At 35.5% G+C, this 19,568-nt stretch overlaps 1 protein-coding gene and 1 long non-coding RNA gene across 8 annotated transcripts in view; one reads left to right on the top strand and one right to left on the bottom strand.

Moving 5' to 3' along the window:
- LOC127688962 (uncharacterized) overlaps window positions 1–354 on the top strand; it is a 77,594-nt gene extending 77,240 nt beyond the window's left edge. The window contains exon 3 of the long non-coding RNA XR_007978796.1: window positions 28–354. This is a non-coding gene — a long non-coding RNA (uncharacterized LOC127688962). The remainder of the gene's footprint in view (window positions 1–27) is intronic.
- Myo9a (myosin IXA) overlaps window positions 1–19,568 on the bottom strand; it is a 229,491-nt gene that overhangs the window by 84,403 nt on the left and 125,520 nt on the right. For all 7 annotated transcript variants that reach the window (XM_052188139.1, XM_052188138.1, XM_052188141.1 and 4 more), the window contains 8 exons: window positions 18,598–18,673; window positions 15,127–15,273; window positions 13,974–14,013; window positions 10,828–10,950; window positions 9,528–9,608; window positions 7,155–7,265; window positions 5,765–5,887; window positions 2,562–2,711 (listed from right to left, as the gene is read on the bottom strand). In XM_052188139.1, the coding sequence (XP_052044099.1) occupies window positions 2,562–2,711; window positions 5,765–5,887; window positions 7,155–7,265; window positions 9,528–9,608; window positions 10,828–10,950; window positions 13,974–14,013; window positions 15,127–15,273; window positions 18,598–18,673 (851 nt within the window). The remainder of the gene's footprint in view (window positions 1–2,561; window positions 2,712–5,764; window positions 5,888–7,154; window positions 7,266–9,527; window positions 9,609–10,827; window positions 10,951–13,973; window positions 14,014–15,126; window positions 15,274–18,597; window positions 18,674–19,568) is intronic.

The following is a 19,568-nucleotide window of genomic DNA, read 5'->3' on the forward strand; positions in this document are numbered from 1 at the left end:
GCTCTAATAGAAATTATTACTTTACAGGAATTGCTGAAGATCACCTCTTCTAAGACCGAAATGCCTTAAGAGATAGGATCCACAGAATTGCCGAAACCTTAAGCAAGTGCTATGCCAATCTGTGTGGACTTGCAGCCGACTGATGAGCCTACGTGCCATGTTGATGGAGACCCTTTATGGTACTCACTGAGTCAACCCTACTAAAGTGGATGACAACAAACTGAGAGAACCTCAGGAAAGGCCTCTGCAAAAATTCATCAGTTCATCAGGATTATGGCAAAACAAACGCAAAACAAAATCCAAAGGTCAGGCTACTTATCCAAGGACACTTTAAATGTAAGATAGTAAATAAATATTTGGCTCTTTAGAAAACAAAAGTCTTTGCTTATTAAAACTGTTATTTCAAATAACCTAGTTGAACTTAATTATACAATTTAAAATTTTTAGATGTTTTCATACTCTATAAATTAGTAAGTTCTATTTTCATTCTTTTTTTACTTATTTTATTTTTGACAGGGTGTCTCTACTGTAGCTCTGACTATTCTAGAAATGTATGTAGACAGGCTAGCAGGCTGGCTTTAAACTCCAAAGGTATAACAACATGCAAGGTAATCTTGGTGTTACAAGGATTTTAAGACATAAGAAGAGAAAGTGGAGAATAGCTTTGAACACATTGGCACAGGAGACAACTTTCTCAACAAAAAAAAATTGCACAGGCAATAATATCAACAATTAATAAATTGGGACTTCATGAAAGAGGAAAAGATCTTCACCAACCCTATATCGGACAGAGGCTAATATTCAAAATACACAAAGAACTCAAGAAATTAAACATCAACAAACCAAATAAGACAATTTAGAACTGTGATACAGAGCTAAACAGAGAGTTCTCACCAGAGTAATCTCAAACGGCTGAAAAACACTTAAAGAAATGTTTAACATCCTTAACCATTAGGGAAATGCAAATCAAAACAACTCTGAAATTCCATCTTACTACACCTGTCAGAATGGCTAAGATCAAAAACACAAGCTCAGCCTGGTGACAATGTGGAAAAAGGAGAACACTCCTGCATTGTTGGTAGGACTCATACAGCCACTATAGAAATTTTCCTTAGAAAATTGACAATTGATATACCTCGAGATCCAGCTATACCACTCTTGGGCATATATCCAAAAGATGCCCAATCCTACCACAAGGATACTGGCTCAAATATGTTCATAAAGGTTATATTCATAGAAGCCAGAAACTGGAAACAAACTAGATGTCCCTCAACCAAAGTAGAAAAAAATATGTGGTATATTTACACAATGAAATATTACTCAGCTGTTAGAAAAATATAACATCATGAAATTTGCAGGCAAATGGATGGAACTAGAAAAAAAAATCATCGCAAGTGAGGTAACTCGGGGACAAAAAGACAAACATAGCATAAACACACGTATAAGTGGACATTAGCTGTGAAGTAAAGGATAATCATACTACAATCTACATAACCGGAGAGACTATGTATAAGGAGGAGTTATGGAGGAACACAAGGATGTACCTGGGAAGGGGCTATAGAAAAGAAATTTCAAGGGTGGACTGGGGGCTGGTGAGGATGGGAACAGGAGGGATCAGGTGGAGAGTTAGAAGGGGAGAACAGTGGGAGAGATGACTAGAATTGAGGAGCATTTCCGGAGTGAGGTAAAAATCCAGTACAATGGAAACTCCACAGAATATACGAGGATGACACTAGCAAAGACTCCTAGTAATGGGGACACAGGGCCTAAACCAGCCATCCTCTAGAACTAAGCAAGGTCTCAATGAGGACTGGGACAGCAACATAGCCACAAACCCTCCAAACTACAGTTTACCGTGCTTGCAGGATGTGCTGAGCCTAGAATGATCATCATTAAAGACACTTCATCTAGAAACTGATGGGAAATGATGCAGAGGACCACAGCCAAATATTAGATGAAGCCTGGGGGAGTCCCATAAAGGATGGGGCGCATGGATTGGAGGAAGCCAGAGGGATCGAGAACACCACAAAAATATGGCCTACAGAATCAACTGACCAGGACTCAAGTGTGCTGACAAATATCAGGAGCCTGTATGGGTCTGACCTAAGAGGTCTGTCTGTATATATATTATGGATGTGTAGGTCAGTGCTCTTGTAAGATTCCTAACGGTGGGAGCAGGGACAGTCTCTGACTCTTTTGTCTGCTTTTGGGACTCTTTTTCTCCTAGTGGAATGCCTTGTCCAGCCTTGATGTGAGATGAAGTACATGGTCCTATTTATAGCTTGCTATGCTATATTTGGTTGATGTCCCTAGATGGCCACTCTTATCTAAGGGTGGGAGCAGGTGGTTCTACGAGAATGAGGTGGAGGAGGGAAGAGAAATTGCAGTTGGAATGTAATATACGAGAGAAGACTATATAAAAAGGAAAAAAAAGAAGCATGATTCATTCTCATAATTAAAGTTTCATTATTATTGAAATGTTTCAAAGTAAAATGGTTCTAGTTAATAAATGAAGGTGAAAAAAAGTCACTTTCATACAGAGAATCCCTTTCTCATCCCACCTGAATAATAACAGATGCCTGTCTCAAATGGAGGAACTGCTGCCGAGAGAGCAAGGCCCTAAACCACCGTTGCAGTAGTACAATTCTGCGAAGCACTTCCTGATGAAGCAGATCTTGTAAGTGCTGCCTTTCATGTTCCTTTAGGAAGACCTATAAGAAAAAAAGACAGACAAGGAATGACGTTCAAGAAAAAAATGAAAAATTATTCCTGCCCTATTATTTCTGTGGTAAGCTTTCAGGAAGAACACATATAACGGCAGAAATGCAAACAAAGTACTGATAATGGCTCTATCACCTGAACTAAAGGAATTATTCTCAAACTGAGAAAAGGATACTTGTACATGAGAGAGAACATGGGAAAGTGAGAATAGCACCAAGTTTCTACTGTCAAATCATTATGCTACATTACTGCCTCTCATCTGGAAAAAATATTACTGTAAAAGAACAGGGTACCACTGGATAGTGTGTCACAACTTATGAAAATTTTGGATTAAGGGGAAAACTAAAAACCATAGATCTTAAAAAGTTTGTAAAGTGATCATAGCTTAGTACAAGAAGATAAGGATGGATCAATTCACATTCTACTGCATGGTGACCTCCAGTTGAACCAGCACCATTTGTTGAAAAGGCTATCTTTTTTCCACTGGATGTTTTCAGCTCCTTTGTCAAGGATCAAGTGGCCATAGGAGTGTGGGTTCATTTCTGGATCTTCAATCCTATTCCATTAATCCGCCTGCCTGTCACTGTACCAAGTGGTTTTTAACACTATTGCTCTGTAGTATTGCTTGAGGTCAGGGATACTGATTCCCCCAGAATTTCTTTTGTTGTTGAGAATAGTTTTAGCTATCCTGGGTTTTTTGTTATTCCAGATGAATTTGAGAATTGCTCTTTCTAACTCTATGAAGAACTGAGTTGGGATTTTGATGGGTATTGCATTGCATCTGCACATTGCTTTTGGCAAAATGGCCATTTTAACTATATTAATCCTGCCAATCCATGAGCATGGGAGATTTTTCCATGGATCAAGGACCTCCACATAAAGCCAGACACTCTGAAGCTAATAGAAAAGAAACTGGGGAAGACCCTTGAGGACATGGGTACAGGGGGAAAGTTCCTGAACAGAACACCAATAGCATATGCTCTAAGATCAAGGATAGACAAATGGGACCTGATAAAATTACAAAGTTTCTGTAAGGCAAAGGACACCATCAAAAGGACAAATCGACAACCAACAAATTTGGAAAAGATCTTCACCAACCCTACATAAGATAGAGGGCTAATATCCAATATATACAAAGAACTCAAGAAGTTAGACCCCAGAAAGCCAAATCACCCTATTAAAAAATGGGTTACAGAGCTAAACAAAGAATTTTCACCCAAAGAACTTCGGATGGCTGAGAAGCATCTTAAAAAATGCTCAACTTCATTAGTCATTAGGGAAATGAAAATCAAAACAACCCTGAGATTTCACCTTACACCAGTCAGAATGGCTAAGATTAAAAATTCAGGAGACAGCAGGTGTTAGCAAGGATGTGAGAAAGAGGAACACTCCTCCACTGCTGGTAGGGTTGCAAATTGGTACAACTACTCTGGAAATCAGTCTGGAAGTTCCTCAGAAAACTGGGCATGTCACTTCGGGAGGATCCTGATATACCTCTTCTGGGCATATACCCAGAATATTCTCCAGCAGGTAATAAGGATACGTGCTCCACTATGTTCATAGCAGCCCTATTTATAATAGCCAGAACCTGGAAAGAACCCAGGTATCCCTCAACGGAAGAATGGATGCAAAAAATGTGGTATATCTACACAATGGAGTACTATTCAGCCATTAGAAACAATAAATTCATGAAATTCTTAGACAAATGGATAGAGCTGCAGAACGTCATACTAAGTGAGGTAACCCAGTCTCAAAAGATCAATCATGGTATGCACTTACTAATAAGTGGATGTTAGCCTAGAAAATTGGAATACCCAAAACATAATCCACACATCAAATGAGGTACAAAAAGAACAGAGGAGTGTCCTGGTTCTGGAAAGACTCGGTGTAGCAGTATAGGGCAAAACCAGAACAGGGAAGTGGGAAGGGGTGGATGGGAAAACAGGGGGAGGGAATAGGGCTTATGTGACTTTCATGGAGTGGGGGCCCAGAAAAGGGGAAATCATTTGAAATGTAAATAAAAAATATATCGAATAAAAAAATAAAAACAGAAAGGAAAAAAGAGAAACTAAGGAACTTTTAGCAAACCAAAAAAAAAAAAAAAAAAAAAAAGTGATTATAACCTAAAGGCTGGTGCACATTAAAGGCTTCTTAGTCCCCAGAACCAAAAGCAGGTACATATAATAAATAATATAAATTAGACATATCTCTTTGAAATAGAACTACAGTTCATCTTTAGGAGCAGGCAGATATTATATAACAGGAGTTGAAGAGTAAACTACTAAGGACTGGAAATAGATGATCTTACCTGAGCAACATAAGAAGTTAAGATAATTAAAACAACACAATGATTAATCTTTACAAAGAACTGTTAGATATTATGAAGCTACAGTATGGAAGTGGGTGTCATTTTGTCTTATGTTTTGGGACAAATGGTCATTGAAGCCCAAACTGACCTTGAATTTCTATGTAGCTAAGAATGGTCATGAATAAGTGATATTCCTGGTATTTCTATCTAGTGTTTAGACTGGAGGTATGCAGTATAGTTGCCCTGACAATAAGGAGGATCAGTCAGAAGAAGTGAGGAAGATATATAAATTTAATGGGGAGACCATTGGGATTATAACTGAGCATGAGGTCAACATAAAGAAAGCAGGATATTTAAGTGATTTTAATAAATGGGTAGAATAAGTTAAATAGAATGACTAAAATAGAGTAAAAACAGCAGCTTAACATTGTCAAAGTAATACTGAAGACAGAATATAGAAAAGATACAGAAAGGAAGGTAGGTAGATAGACAGATAAAAGACATGTATACACAGACAGACATAGAAAGGAAGATGACAAGTAATGAGAGAGAGAGAGGTTGGTAGGTAAGTAGGTAGAGAGAGAGCGAGAGAGAGAAATGTAAACAAAAAATCATCAATTTCCTTGTAATAACCTTATGCAAACTATCTTTTCATAAAAGTAATAGACAAAGATAGGTATTATTATTGAAATATAAAATGATCTCAATTTTGACTAAGGCCAAATAACGACTTACCATGGTTTTTCCAACTTGATAATTTTCAGAATTAATATTTGTTTTTCTGAAGAAATCTTGAATATTAAATTTAGATGGAATAATATGTTGGGGAAGAAGAACATGAAAGTGGCTCACAAAATCCTGAAAATAAAAAGAAAATGGTATCAGACCACAAAGTACCATAGTACTACATGAGTACTATGCCCTAAACAGACTATCATTTTATTGATGGGTTTCTCAGTCTTTAAATAAAAATAAAACTTTATTTAAAGCGAGGTAATGGAGAAAAATATCAGAATACACTGTAAGAGAGCAGTGAGCCTGTTTTCTTATTCTTTTAAAAGTACAAAGTAAACTTGGAGGGATAGAAAACTGATAAGAGAGAGTAGATATGGGAATAACCAGAAATAATTATATACATGTGGGAAATTGTCAAAGAACAAAATTAATTAATAAAAAGTAGGGTGAACAAGACAAAGTGTTACTTAAAAATATTACAAATAGGAAGGACAGGAAAGATGGCTCAGTGATTAAGAACTCTGGACACTCTTCCAAGGTCTAGGTTATAGTCCAGGTGTCTACACACCTGCTAACCACAATCAGTAGCTCATTGAGGAGAATGTGACACCTGCTTCTGCCCTTCAAAGGAACTATACTCACATGGTGCATAGTTATACATGCAGGCAAAACATCCATAAACATAAAATAAAACTGAAAACATCTTTTAAAAATATAGTTTTAAAACCAGTAGAAGGAAAGATAACAAGTTTAAAACATTATGCTATCAAATGGAAACTGAATTAAAAAAGGAGGGCAGAAGTTGGTTATTCTTTTTGAGAAAGCCATCCCAAAGACCAAAGAAAAGTCATTTAGCAAGACACTGAAATCTTAGTAAGGGGGTGGTAGGAAATACAGCAGCTATTGGAACATATAATTGAGAAACAATTTTTTTTCCTTTTCACACAGCAAAAACTACTCACAGTTCCTAAAAGGTTCCAATATAAGTTTTATACACAGAGCAGATTGCTAAATAACATTCTACAGCTTCATAGTTATCTATGAAAACCAAATGAAACCTTTTATTTGACCAGATAATTCTCATTGAATTATTTCAATTACTGAAAAAACTCAGTGTGAAAAGTACAAAGTTATGGTTAAACAAACATTCAGATCAAATGAGGATAGCCAAGTAATATATTAGAATCATGACTTATGTTCAACAGAACTGCTGTCCTTCCAAAAGAGTGAGTAGTCTCTTCATGCTTTTACAACTTTGTATAAAAATAGTAAAAATAAAGAGGTGAATGAGTCCCAAAGATATCTATAGCTATAGATATATAAAGCAAGATATGAGAAACAATTTATGTGATGGGTGTGTGTGTGTGTGTGTATTATAAAAGCATATAACCTGAAAAGAATATTTGGAGCTATATCCAGATTGGCGAATTCTAACTGTTTCCAGCATCCCAGTATACCGAAGCTGTCTTAGTACCAAGGCATCACTGAATCGTAAGGGCAGCTAAAAAACAAACAAACAAAAAAACAAAGAAAAACATTAGTATATCTCCAAATTCAGATCTGTCCTAAAAGTACAGCTGAACTTTAAGTAGCCAGGAACTGACTAAGGGGTTACGATGCAGCTGAAGAATTGACAAGCTCTTCTCCTAACTTAGAGAAGATGACTTCCTACTCTAGAGTAATGAAGGAGAAATCAACTTTCTAGGCTCCTCTAGTCATAAATACAAAGGCCCAACAATACTCAGTAGAAATATAAATGTCCAAAGACCTCACAGCTCAGTTACTACAAACTAACAGCACTGATACATTTAACCAAGGGTTGTCTAGAATTTTGTGTTTCATCAAGATGTTTATCTAGTACTGTCACCAAGAAAATAACTTACCTACTTCATCTGTTACCTTGGCTTAGAACTGACAAAATTTTCCTAATAAAAGGCAAAAACTATTTCTGTAATACTTTTCTTACAACATAGGCATCAAACACAGAAAAAGAGGGGAATAAATCCTTGTAGTCCTGGGAATGTTAAACACCTTTACTACATAGGCACTCACAGGAAAGAGGCTCACCACCCCTAGGAATCTCAGAAGCTACATTTCTAAGCACTCTAAAGAGATATATTTGTAGCTTCTTATATTACTTCCAGGTCAGTCTCATAACATTTTTTTTAATAATCCTCTAAGTCAATCCCAAAGGGGACACACTAGCTATCAAGGAAAAAGAACAAATGAATAAATTATGTTGAATAATAATGGGCGCTAATTTATGCTGTAAGATATTTAATCACATTGTGAAACTCAAAATTGTATTTTATTTTTTAATGGAAAAACCTGTTTGGAGTTGTCATAAACCATTAATCCAAGAGCTTTCTGTTTATTGTAATCAGAATTAAATAAAATCAACCTTTGGTCAAGAGGTGAAGCAAACAGCCAGTTGACAGAGAGTGAACATAGGGAAAAAATAGAGTAAGAGGAAGTCAAGAGGATGGATAGAGAGATGCACAGGAAGTGGAAGGGAGGGCATTCAGTTTGAGGAGTTTTTGAGACATTGTGAAGATGGAGAACTTCCTTTTCCTTCTGTGATGTTGGCTGAGAAGGACAGATGCCTTCTGGGCTGGGCGCTTTCTCTGCCTCTCTGAGCTAGCAGGCTTTCACCCCAGCATCTGGGTTCTGAGTCTTCATTGGTAAAACTGAATAATTGAGATTTTGTTAAAAACAGCAAATATGTATGTGTTATATGTCTAAATATATGTTACATATCGTAACCTAAGACCTGATACATTTTATTAACTCAACTTTTGAACAGCAAAGTCTCCTCAATACAAGCAGGAACTTCATAGTTGTAAGCTATTAATATTCAGAAAGGATTATAAATTTAGTATTATAATTACAGTAGATCATCACATAGATGGAATAACAAAGCAACTCAACTACAGTGTGTGTGTATGCATGTGTGTGTGTGTGTGTGTGTGTGTCTGTGTATGTTTATGTGCAGATATATATATACCCTAGCACACAAGGGAAGTCAGAAGACAACTTATGAGAATCAGTCTCCTTCCAGCATGTGGGTTCTGAGAACACAAAGATTATAAGCTTGGCTGGAAAGCCTTTACTTGCTGAGCCATCTCACCAGCCTCAACACAAAACGTTTAAAACAGCAGAAATGCAGACTAATTATTAAAAATGAAGTAAAATATAGCTGATAATTACTACAAGCTGTCCGCCGATCTCCACATGTGTACTGTGGCAATGTGCACACATGTAAACAAATAAATAATCAAGAAAGATGAACTTAAAGTCTACTGTATTTAAGCTTTTTAGATACAAAACTTTTTTCCTTTAATGAACATAAAAATAGCAAACATATTTACATTATATTTGTATAAGTGCTAATTAAAGGTACTGCAATAGAAAAGGTATGGGTAAAATTCCTAAGCAAGAGAAATAGACTATATCCAACAGAGGAAATTAAGTAGCCCTTAAGAGTACATAAAATTTTCACAGGAAAATAATTATTTTTTTTCTCTTGGAATTTCAAGGGGTAGAAATACTTGCCTCTCAGATTCTACTGTATACCGAGTCAAATCCGCAAATAACTTATAGATGTATAAGTATGGAAATAAAAGACTAGCTATAGATAATATTTATGGAGTATTATTTTCTGTATAAAAGGTATGCACAGTTCCTCGCTATTCCCTTTAAGGGAATTCAGACTTTATTTTCAAGTAACTTAAATGATGTGTTGTCATGTATACAATACTTTTACCTTTTCAGCATTTGAGCGAATGCATTTTACAAAATATGGTTCTGCTTGACCAAGTGTCTCCATCAGCTTGCTTAAGGAGGCCTACAATAAAAGCAGTGTCATTAGAATGCTCTTTTACTCAAGAGTTGACAACAAGTGACTTATAAACAACTGTGTGGCAAAATATGCAAAAAACCTTCTATACATATAGATTTTATTTCTGAAAAGGAAATTGTGTCTATTCCCATTCTGGTTAAATTAAGAATTGCTGAGGATAACTAATATAGTTAAATCTTAATCTTAAAAACAGATACTCTGGCAATAGTCATTATTGCAGATACATTTTATAACACTCTAAAAAGAGAATAATTTTTCTCTGTTTTTCACATTCATTAAATAACTTTGTTCAAATGAACATTTTGGGTAATTTTGTTCCCCACTCCTAGCTCTGTTTTGAGGTAGGACCTTTATGGTTGTTCAAAGCTGACCTACCTAAAACAATCTATGCAGCTCAAGCTGACCTTAACTTTTGATGTTCCTATGTCAGCCTTCAGAGTGCTGGTAGTATAGCATATGTGACCATGCTCTACCCTGATAGTCTTCCATTCTGACCAGCTTTAAAAGTCATTCAGAAAAGAAGCATTACCTTAATGTAATGTTTGTAGAGGATGTAGTGATGCTCTCTCTTCTATAGCTGGTTTTGTATATCTGTCCCAGTTATTCTGGCTAGTGGAATATCAGTTTTTACTAAAGAATCAGAATTTTTCTTTTACTCCAAAGGTCTTTAGATTTTGTTTTCTTTTAAAATTTTTTCCTTTTTAAGATGTATTTTTAGTTGTGTGTGTGTGTCTGTGTGTGTGTGTCTGTGTCTCTGTATATGTCTATGTCTATGTACGATAGCGCAGAAAGGCCCAGAGCACCTGATCCCTAGGAGGTGGACTAAGGTTGTGAGTCACCTTATGTGGGTGCTAAGAACCCAACTCAAATCCTCTACAAGCACATTTGCACTCTTAACTTCTAAGCCATCTCTTCAGCCCCTCTTCTGTTTATAGCTTCACAGAATTCTATTTATGTTTTTTTCCTTCTATCTACTTACATTAGGTTTAACGTATTCTCCACTTCCTATTTTATTAACGAAAAACCTTTGATTCTTGGAAATACAATCTAACTCCCTTTCTCATAAAAGCAATCAATACCACAGCTTCTTAGGCATACGGGTCATATCACATCAATAATCTTATAATTCACTTTGATCTTTCAACAACAATCTGGAAAAAAAGAAACATTTTATTTGGCATGAGTAGAAAAGGTAATAAATAACCTGAAACTGGGCACTGATGCTGGGAGGTTTCTTCTTCTTATGCAAATGAAGAAGAGATTTGGTAATTCGATCCTGAAGAGTCAGTCTTGTCAGATGCTTCAAAGAATTTACCTCCAGCAAGTGCTAAAGACAAGGAGAAAACATTATATATACATATATGTGTGTATGTGTGTCTGTGTGTGTGTCTGTATGTATAATACATAAAAAAAAACATCAGATAGTTTTCATTATTTCCAATTGTGAGAAATGTTTTTCCATAAAAAGTACTTAGTCTAATAAGGACTCTGCCCCTTTTCCTTGGTGTTGATTAATCAGGTGTGAAGCCCACCATTCATCAACAGAATGAGACTCCACCTACATGAAGGATAAAAGGCAAAGCCATTTTAGAAAAGGTGTTTACTTGCTAGATCTGGGATCTGGCATACCCTTCAACTTTTACCTTGTTTGAAACAGTTCCTTTGTATTCTGCTACTACATAAGCCAGACAGACCATGAGCTTCTGGGGATTCTTCTGTCTCCACTTCCCATCTTGCTGTACAAACATTAGAAATATAGATGCATGCTACATACTATACCCACTCATATGTGGGTTCTTGGGATTTGAACTCAGGACCGCAGGTTTATGCAACAAATGCTTTCACTCATTAACTCACCTTTCAATCCTGTCATTTTAAATAGTATTTAATCCAATTTTGATTACTACAGCTTTTTAATTCATTTAATTACTAAGGCTCTTTAAGTAGCAACAGATAGCATGACATCTCAAGCTTCATGCTTTTTATTCAACATTGCTTTGACTATTGTGTGTACTTATATAACTATTTTTTCCCACTTCTGTGTAAAGTGACATTAATATTATAGGGACTGCATCCCACATATAAATCTATCAATCACAATAGGTGCTAGAGATTATCTTCATATTTTTTCTAAGCCAGGAGTAGGAAAGCTCATTTTCCATTCACTGTGTTGTATTTAATTTGTTTCATCAATATTTTACAATTTTTCTATAGACACATATTTCACTTCCATAATTAATTTTACTATTAAGTATTCTATTTTATGGTGCTATTATAAATAGAACTGCTTTTATATTTTTTTTCAGATAGTAGAGTTAGTCTATTAAAGCATGATTTTTTTTACATTGTATATGTATTCTCAAACTTTACCGAATTCAGGCATTATTTCTAATAATTATTTAAAGGATTTTTAGAGATTGCTCTAATAACATGTTACAAACTAACAGAGATTATTTCACTGCTTCCATTACAAGTTGGGTGACTTTTGTTTCTTTTTATAAAGAAGAAACTTTTGTTTCTTTTTATTGCCCAATTTCTCTGGCCCAGACTTTTGATATTATCTTATTAGAAGTGGCATAAGAAGGCATCTGTGTTGTGATGGTTTGTATATGCTTGGCCCAGGGAGTGGAACTATTAGGAGGTGTGGCCTTGATGGAGTAGGTGTGTCACTGTGGGCATAGGCACGGGCTTAAGACCTACATCCTAGCTGCCTAGAAGCCTAGATGCTTTCAAATGAAGATGTAAAACTCTCAGTTCCTCTAGCACCAAGCCTGCCTAGACGCTGCCATGCTCCTGCCTTGATGATAATGGACTGAACCTCTGAACCTGTAAGCCAGCCCCAATTAAATGTTGTCCTTGGTCATGGTGTCTGTTCACAGCAGTAAAACCCTAACTAAGAGATGTATCATAAACCTATCTTTTCCCCATCTGGTAAGAACTGTCTAGTTACAAAATACAGTCTTCAGTGTGTCATCACATAGGGACCAGATGATTTTTGGTCCCTACCATTCATTTATGTTTTCATGTTACTACTAAGCACCAATTGTATGCAGCTTGAAGAACTGCTTCTGAACTTTATGAACAGCTTGAAGAACTTTCTAACAAGGCACATGTATCATGTTCTAAATTCTCTCAGCTTTTGTCTCAAACAACTTGTCTCCATTTTGAAAGGGAGGATCATTGGGGGGGGGGGAGGTTATAGGATATACAGACAACAAGATACAGCTTTTAAATTTTTATCTTACTATTTTGATTACACTATGTCTTGCATAGGTCTCATTAGATTTATACTGTCTAATGCCTTGGCTCTAGACTGTTATTTACTTCTCTAAACCTGGGAGCTTTCCTGCCATTATTTCTTTGAAATGGTTTTTGTCCCTTTTTTTCTGTCTTCAGATACACCAATGATATGCATATTCTTCCATTTGATGGTGTCTCTTAAGTCCATTCAGTCATTTTCAGTCTTTGTCATTTCTTCTCCCTGATCTAGTCTGCTTATGACCTTAAGAAATGTTCAAAATCATGAATCATTAGGGAAATGCAAATCAAAACAACCCTGAGATTTCACCTCACACCAGTCAGAATGGCTAAGGTCAAAAACTCAGGAGACAGCAGGTGTTGGCGAGGATGTGGAGAAAGAGGAACACTCCTCCACTGCTGGTGGGATTGCAAGATGGTGCAACCACTTTGGAAATCAGTCTGGCGGTTCCTCAGAAAACTGGGTATGACAACTTCCTGAGGACCCTGTTATGCCACTCCTGGGCATATACCCAGAGGATTCTTCAGCATGCAATAAGGACACATGCTCCACTATGTTCATAGCAGCCCTATTTGTAGTAGCCAGAAGCTGGAAAGAAGCCAGGTGTCCTTCAATGGAGGAATGGATACAAAAAATGTGATATATTTACACAATGGAGTACTATTCAGCCATTAGAAACAATGAATTCATGAAATTCTTAGACAAATGGATGGAGCTGGAGAACATCATACTAAGTGAGGTTACCCAGTCTCAAAAGATCAATCATGGTATGCACTCACTGATACGTGGATATTAGCCTAGAAACTTTGAATACCCAGGATATAATCCACAAATTGAATGATGTCCAAAAAGAATGGAGGAGTGGCCCCTAGTTCTGGAAAGACTCAGTGCAAGAGTATAGGGGAATTCCAGAAAAGGGAAGTGGGAAGGGGTGGATGGAAGAACAGGGGGACGGAAGAGGGCTAATGGGACTTGTGGGGAGTGGGGACCCAGAAAAGGGGAAATCATTTGAAATGTAAATAAAAAATATATCAATAAAAAAAAATAGGTACTCAATAAGGCAATAATAAAGTTTCTTCCATAGTACTCACCTTTGGAAGAACAGGTTTTGACCTGAAATTTTTGTTTCTCCTATAAAGACAAAACATTCGTTAGAAGAAAGACACTAAAAAACCTACAGTATAAATGAGTGATAAAAGAGCCTTCTCAGTGCAACTAAACTCCTCCTTTTGAGAATGTGGGACCTCAGTACAAAACCTTATCTGACAAATAAATGGTAGATTTATTTCTACCATTTTAAGATTTTTAAGATATACCTAAATTTCATAAATAGTTAAAAACATATATTTCAACCAAACAACTTTCATTTTAGAAATTAATTTTTTTCTTTTCAATTTTCCTACTCATAAATAAAAGTGAACTTTTTTATTAAGGGCTCAGAAAAAGAGTAAATAGAGCTCAATGCTTAGAACACAGGCTGAGAGGTTATAAAGGACTGTCATGAATAATTTCCCACCTACCAAAGTAGAACTTCTCTAACCCCTGGTTTTACTATGATAGACTATAAAGTGTGGAAGGTGAGACCACTTATTTCTTAGCATTCTTGAGAGAATTAAGTGAGTTAGGACACATTTCCAGAGGACAGCAAGACTTATGCAAATTACTAATAAGCAATACTTACATAAAGATTCAGGTACAGATCTAGTTTATGACACATTAAAATAAATACTTAGAAAATGACTAAAATACATTAGTGCTATCAACTAAAATCGATTTGAATTTAATGGAACATCATGCCTAGTTTTCTTCATGTCCAAACAAGTTCCTCTATCAGGTAGTGAAAGGTATATATTAGATGACACTGCACATGCTATCATTCACAACATGCTTAAGATTTTTCGGTCCAAGTGCTAGATATGAAGAATAATAATTGTAAAAATGACAGGAAATCCTAAAAAAGCTGTTTCTTTTTGTTTCACTAGAAGAAAATAATAATAACCACTCTCTAAAATTAACACATTTAACCCTTTCTGAGTTTTACTAGTGAATAGGGAAACTGAAAAAGAAAACAAAATAATCATATATAAAATGCATTAGACTCATAGTTTTAAAAACTAAGTACATTTTACTCTTTTTCAATCAACATTATATCCATGAAAATAATACTTCATCACTCATTGTTTGTTCAATAAGGAAATTTAGTAAAATACTCCTTTTAAAAGTCTATTAATAACCAATACTGACGTGAGAATTCCATGAGCTCTTTCCAGGAGTTTGCTGCTCGCTGAATTAGCAAATATCCCATCTTTATCAAGCAAGGAAGTATTGCTAGTTGGTACTCTGCTTTGGCGAATGCCAGGTCTGACATTCCAGGCGATATCAAATGTGTCACTGGAAAAAAATTAGTATAATTTGCTTAAGTTAATTATCTCTATATTATTCTATTAATATAAAATATAGTATATTATAGAAATGGAATATTGAAAGATACTAAACAGCATAGAATAGTTTTATTACAATGACTCCTGATCAAGTGAAACCTCTCTGTCACTCAGAAAAAAATTTTAGTGGATTCAGATGCATTCATATACAAATGTACAGGTAAATGAATACATCATATAGGTGACATCATTAACATAGTATTAAATGTAAGTTGTATGTTTTGATACATAATAGACTCTATGATGACTTTCTTTTTGTCTAGAACATTCAAAAGCTACCACTGGAATTTATAATACTAATAGAACAGATTAATCTATGAAATATCTATTTCTTTCTGAAACATCTTATTCATAAACACATATGCTCCTGATATATCAACCAAATATATTAAGCTGCTGCTACAGACTGAGTGCTATTATCAGCACTAGAGGCAGAGGAATGAACAAATTACCAGTAATTATAGCACAATATTTAATGAAGGGCTTTCCAGGTAAAGATAGTATATTAAATCTCTATAGAAGCCATTAAAAAAATACAACTAATATTTCAAAGGAATTAACACTTAACAAAGAAAATGAATTGAGAACAATCTTCGCAAAATGGGTGGCATATTAATTTCCCAGGATTTGTTCTTTCTTTATGTGTACAAGGAGTAAAAGAGAAAGTCTGTAATCTGAACAACAGTATGTACAGGAGAAGAGGACTGCAATATTACACACAAACACACACACCCCTAGGGGCAATATTGAAAATAGAGGTACTCAGTCTTTTATCCAGCTTTTCCAAGAATGCAAATACCTGATGTTATATAATCCAAGTAATTAGTTGACATACATTGTGGAGAAGAATTTAGCCAAGGGAGAGGGAAACACACTGAACTTTCAAGAGCTGGCCTCCCACACCCAGCCTGATACTACTTGTCAATCTTAAACATGAATAGTTGACCAATTCAGAACAAAAAGCTTGAAGGAGGCCAGGCATGGTGTTCCCAGCACTCTAGAGGAAGGGGCATAGGGATCTCTGGAGTTAGGGGCCAGCCAACTCTACACAGTGAATTCCAGCACACCCAAAGCTACAGAGACCTTGTCTAAAAAAAACAAAATTAAAACAAAAACAAAAGCAAACAAGTTGCAAAATATCTACAAAGTTTCTGTAAGGCAAAGGACACCATCAAAAGGACAAAACAGCAACCAACAAATTGGGAAAAGTTCTTCACCAACCCTACATCCGATAGAGGGCTAATATCCAATATATACAAAGAATTCAAGAAGTTAGACCCCAAGGAACCAAATAACCCTATTAAAAAAATGGGGTACAGAGCTAAACAAAGAATTTTCGCCTGAAGAAATTCGGATGGCCAAGAAGCACCTCAAGAAATGCTCAATATCATTAGTCATTAGGGAAATGCAAATCAAAACAACCCTGAGATTTCACCTCACACCAGTCAGAATGGCTAAGGTTAAAAACTCAGGAAACAGCAGGTGTTGGCGGGGATGTGGGGAAAGAGGAACACTGCTCCACTGCTGGTGGGAGTGTAAGATGGTACAACCACTCTGGAAATCAGTCTGGCGGTTCCTCAGAAAACTGGGCATGACACTTCCGGAGGACCTGGCTATACCACTCCTGGGCATATACCCAGAGGATTCCCCTGCATATAAAAAGGACACATGTTCCACTATGTTCATTGCAGCCTTATTTATAATAGTCAGAAGCTGGAAAGAACCCAGATGTCTCTGAATGGAGGAATGGATACAGAAAATGTGGTATATTTACAGAATGGAATACTACTCAGCCATTAAAAACAATGAATTCATGAAAATTTTAAGCAAATGGTTGGAACTGGAAATTTTCATCCTAAGTGAGGTAACCCAATCACAAAAGAATACACATGGAATGCATTCACTGATAAGTGGATATTAATTAGCCCAGAAGCCCTGAATACCCAAGACACAGTTAGCATAACAAATAACTCCCATGAAGAAGTAAGGAGAGGGCTCGGTTCCTGGATAGGCTTGATCCAGCATTGTAGGGGAGTACCAAGACAGAGAAAAGGGAGGAGGGTGATTGGAGAGTGAGTGGAGAGAAGAGGGCCTATGGGATATATGGGGAGGAGGGAACCAGGAAAGGGGAACGCATTTGGAATGTAAACAAAGAATTTAGAAAATAAATTTTAAAAAAAGAAAGAAAAAATAAGCAAGCAGCAAAAGAAAAGAAAAACAAACCAAATCAAAGAACAGATGAAATGTGCAAAGGAAGACTGATCTCATATCTAGTTACCATATTATCATGTTCAAATGCTCACTGCATATCAATCAAAAAATAAAAATTAGAAATCACACTCACACACACAACATACTCAGAAAGTGTGGCCTATTCAGAGGAAAAAAACAAGTCAAAAGAAACTATCTCTGAAAAAAAATGACTTGGCAGATACACAAGTTAGGCATGAAAAACTGTCAAAGTCTAGTGTGGGGTGATTCAGGTCTATATTCCCAATACTTCAGAGTAGGAGGATCAGAAATTCAAGATCATCTCTGGTTACACAGCCAGCTCTAAGACAGACTATACAATATGATACACTGTCTCAAACAAACTAAAAAGCAAACAGAATAGAAATCCCAGGGTGGGAATAGCAAGATAGCACAGAGAATAAGGTACTTCCTGTCAAGACTAATTATATTAGTTTGATATCTGGCTCCTGCATTGGTGAAAAAGAGAAATTGATCCTCCAAGTTTTCCTCTCATTTTCAAACACATCCTATGCACATTTCCCAAATAAATAAAATTTTAAAACAAAATCTGTGAACAGGGGAGACAACTCAGTGCTTTACACACTCGGTGCATAAGTATGTGAATCTGAGAATGAACACCACAACTAATTTAAAAGCTGGATGCCATAACACATCTATAAACCCAGTACTCCTATGCTAAGACACAGGCAAAGACAGGACAATCTCCAGAAACCTGTGAGCCAGATAGCCTGATGAAATCCAGTCACCTCAAAAAATGTACAACACAGGACTGACATCCAAGGCTGTCTTCTGAGCATCACACATGTACCATGATATATTCACCCTTACCCACACAAACATGCATATAACATATTCTCATAAACATACAAAAACATAAAGCTGAGTGTGGTGGCACACACATACAATCCTAGCACCCAGAATGAGGCAGAGAAATCACAGGCTGCCAAGCTATATAGCAATATCCAAAAATATGAAATAGTTATTTATTTCATATTGCCTTGTAAACATTTAACAAACTTACTGTTGATTTTTTTCATTTAGAGTGTTCATGCCTTGAAGATCAGAAAGAGGTGTTCTTGGGTTTTTTCGGGTTATATCTAATGAAAAAATAGTAGAAAATGTAAACAAATTAGTGCACTTTCAAAATACTAAAGAAAAAAATTTCTCAAGAATAAACTAGGTTTTAAACATTTGATAAATTTCAGATACTAGGAAAGTCCTCTATCACAAGCACTTCATTAAATGAAACCAAATAGAAAATTCAACGGAAAATTCTTATTTACTTCATTTAAGCATTAACATTAGGAAATATAAAAGTAAGCAGGCAAAAAATATATATATATAAAATTCATCTACTTTGATACTCAAAACATGACTAACATGACCCCTTTGTATCACTTTTTTGGCAACAAATACACTGCTGTTATGTAGCATATACTTTAAGAGATTTATTGATCTTACAAATATAGACTGAAAACCAAAGAATATTTTTTCCTTATGATATTTAAAATATTTAATAAAGAATATTTAAAAACAAAATTTTCTTGCAGGCTCAGTAAATACAATGTCATCAATTTCATTATATATATATATGTATATATATATATATATATATGCACACATATACATATAAACATCTAAAATCATTGGAAAAAAATCCTGCATTTTTACAAAAGACCTTTATGAAAAATGACACAATCATACAGAGACTATCCTAAAGAGAATCTACAAAATTCTTTTATAGCTAATACAATCAGCAAAAATACAAGAAAGTAAATTTATATGTAGAAATCAATTCTATTTCTATACAAATGTAGTAAATGATCAAAGACCAGAATACCATTGATAAAATCAAAATATTATAAATTTAACAGAATAAGTAAAGATGTCTACAGTGAAAATTATAAAACAACACTAAAAGAAATCAATGATCAAATCAATGAAATGGTAACCATGCTCATGACTAGAAAAATAATTTTCAAGAAACTAATG

The sequence above is a fragment of the Apodemus sylvaticus genome, chromosome 7 (genome assembly GCF_947179515.1).
Source record: "Apodemus sylvaticus chromosome 7, mApoSyl1.1, whole genome shotgun sequence".
Taxonomy (NCBI): domain Eukaryota; kingdom Metazoa; phylum Chordata; class Mammalia; order Rodentia; family Muridae; genus Apodemus; species Apodemus sylvaticus.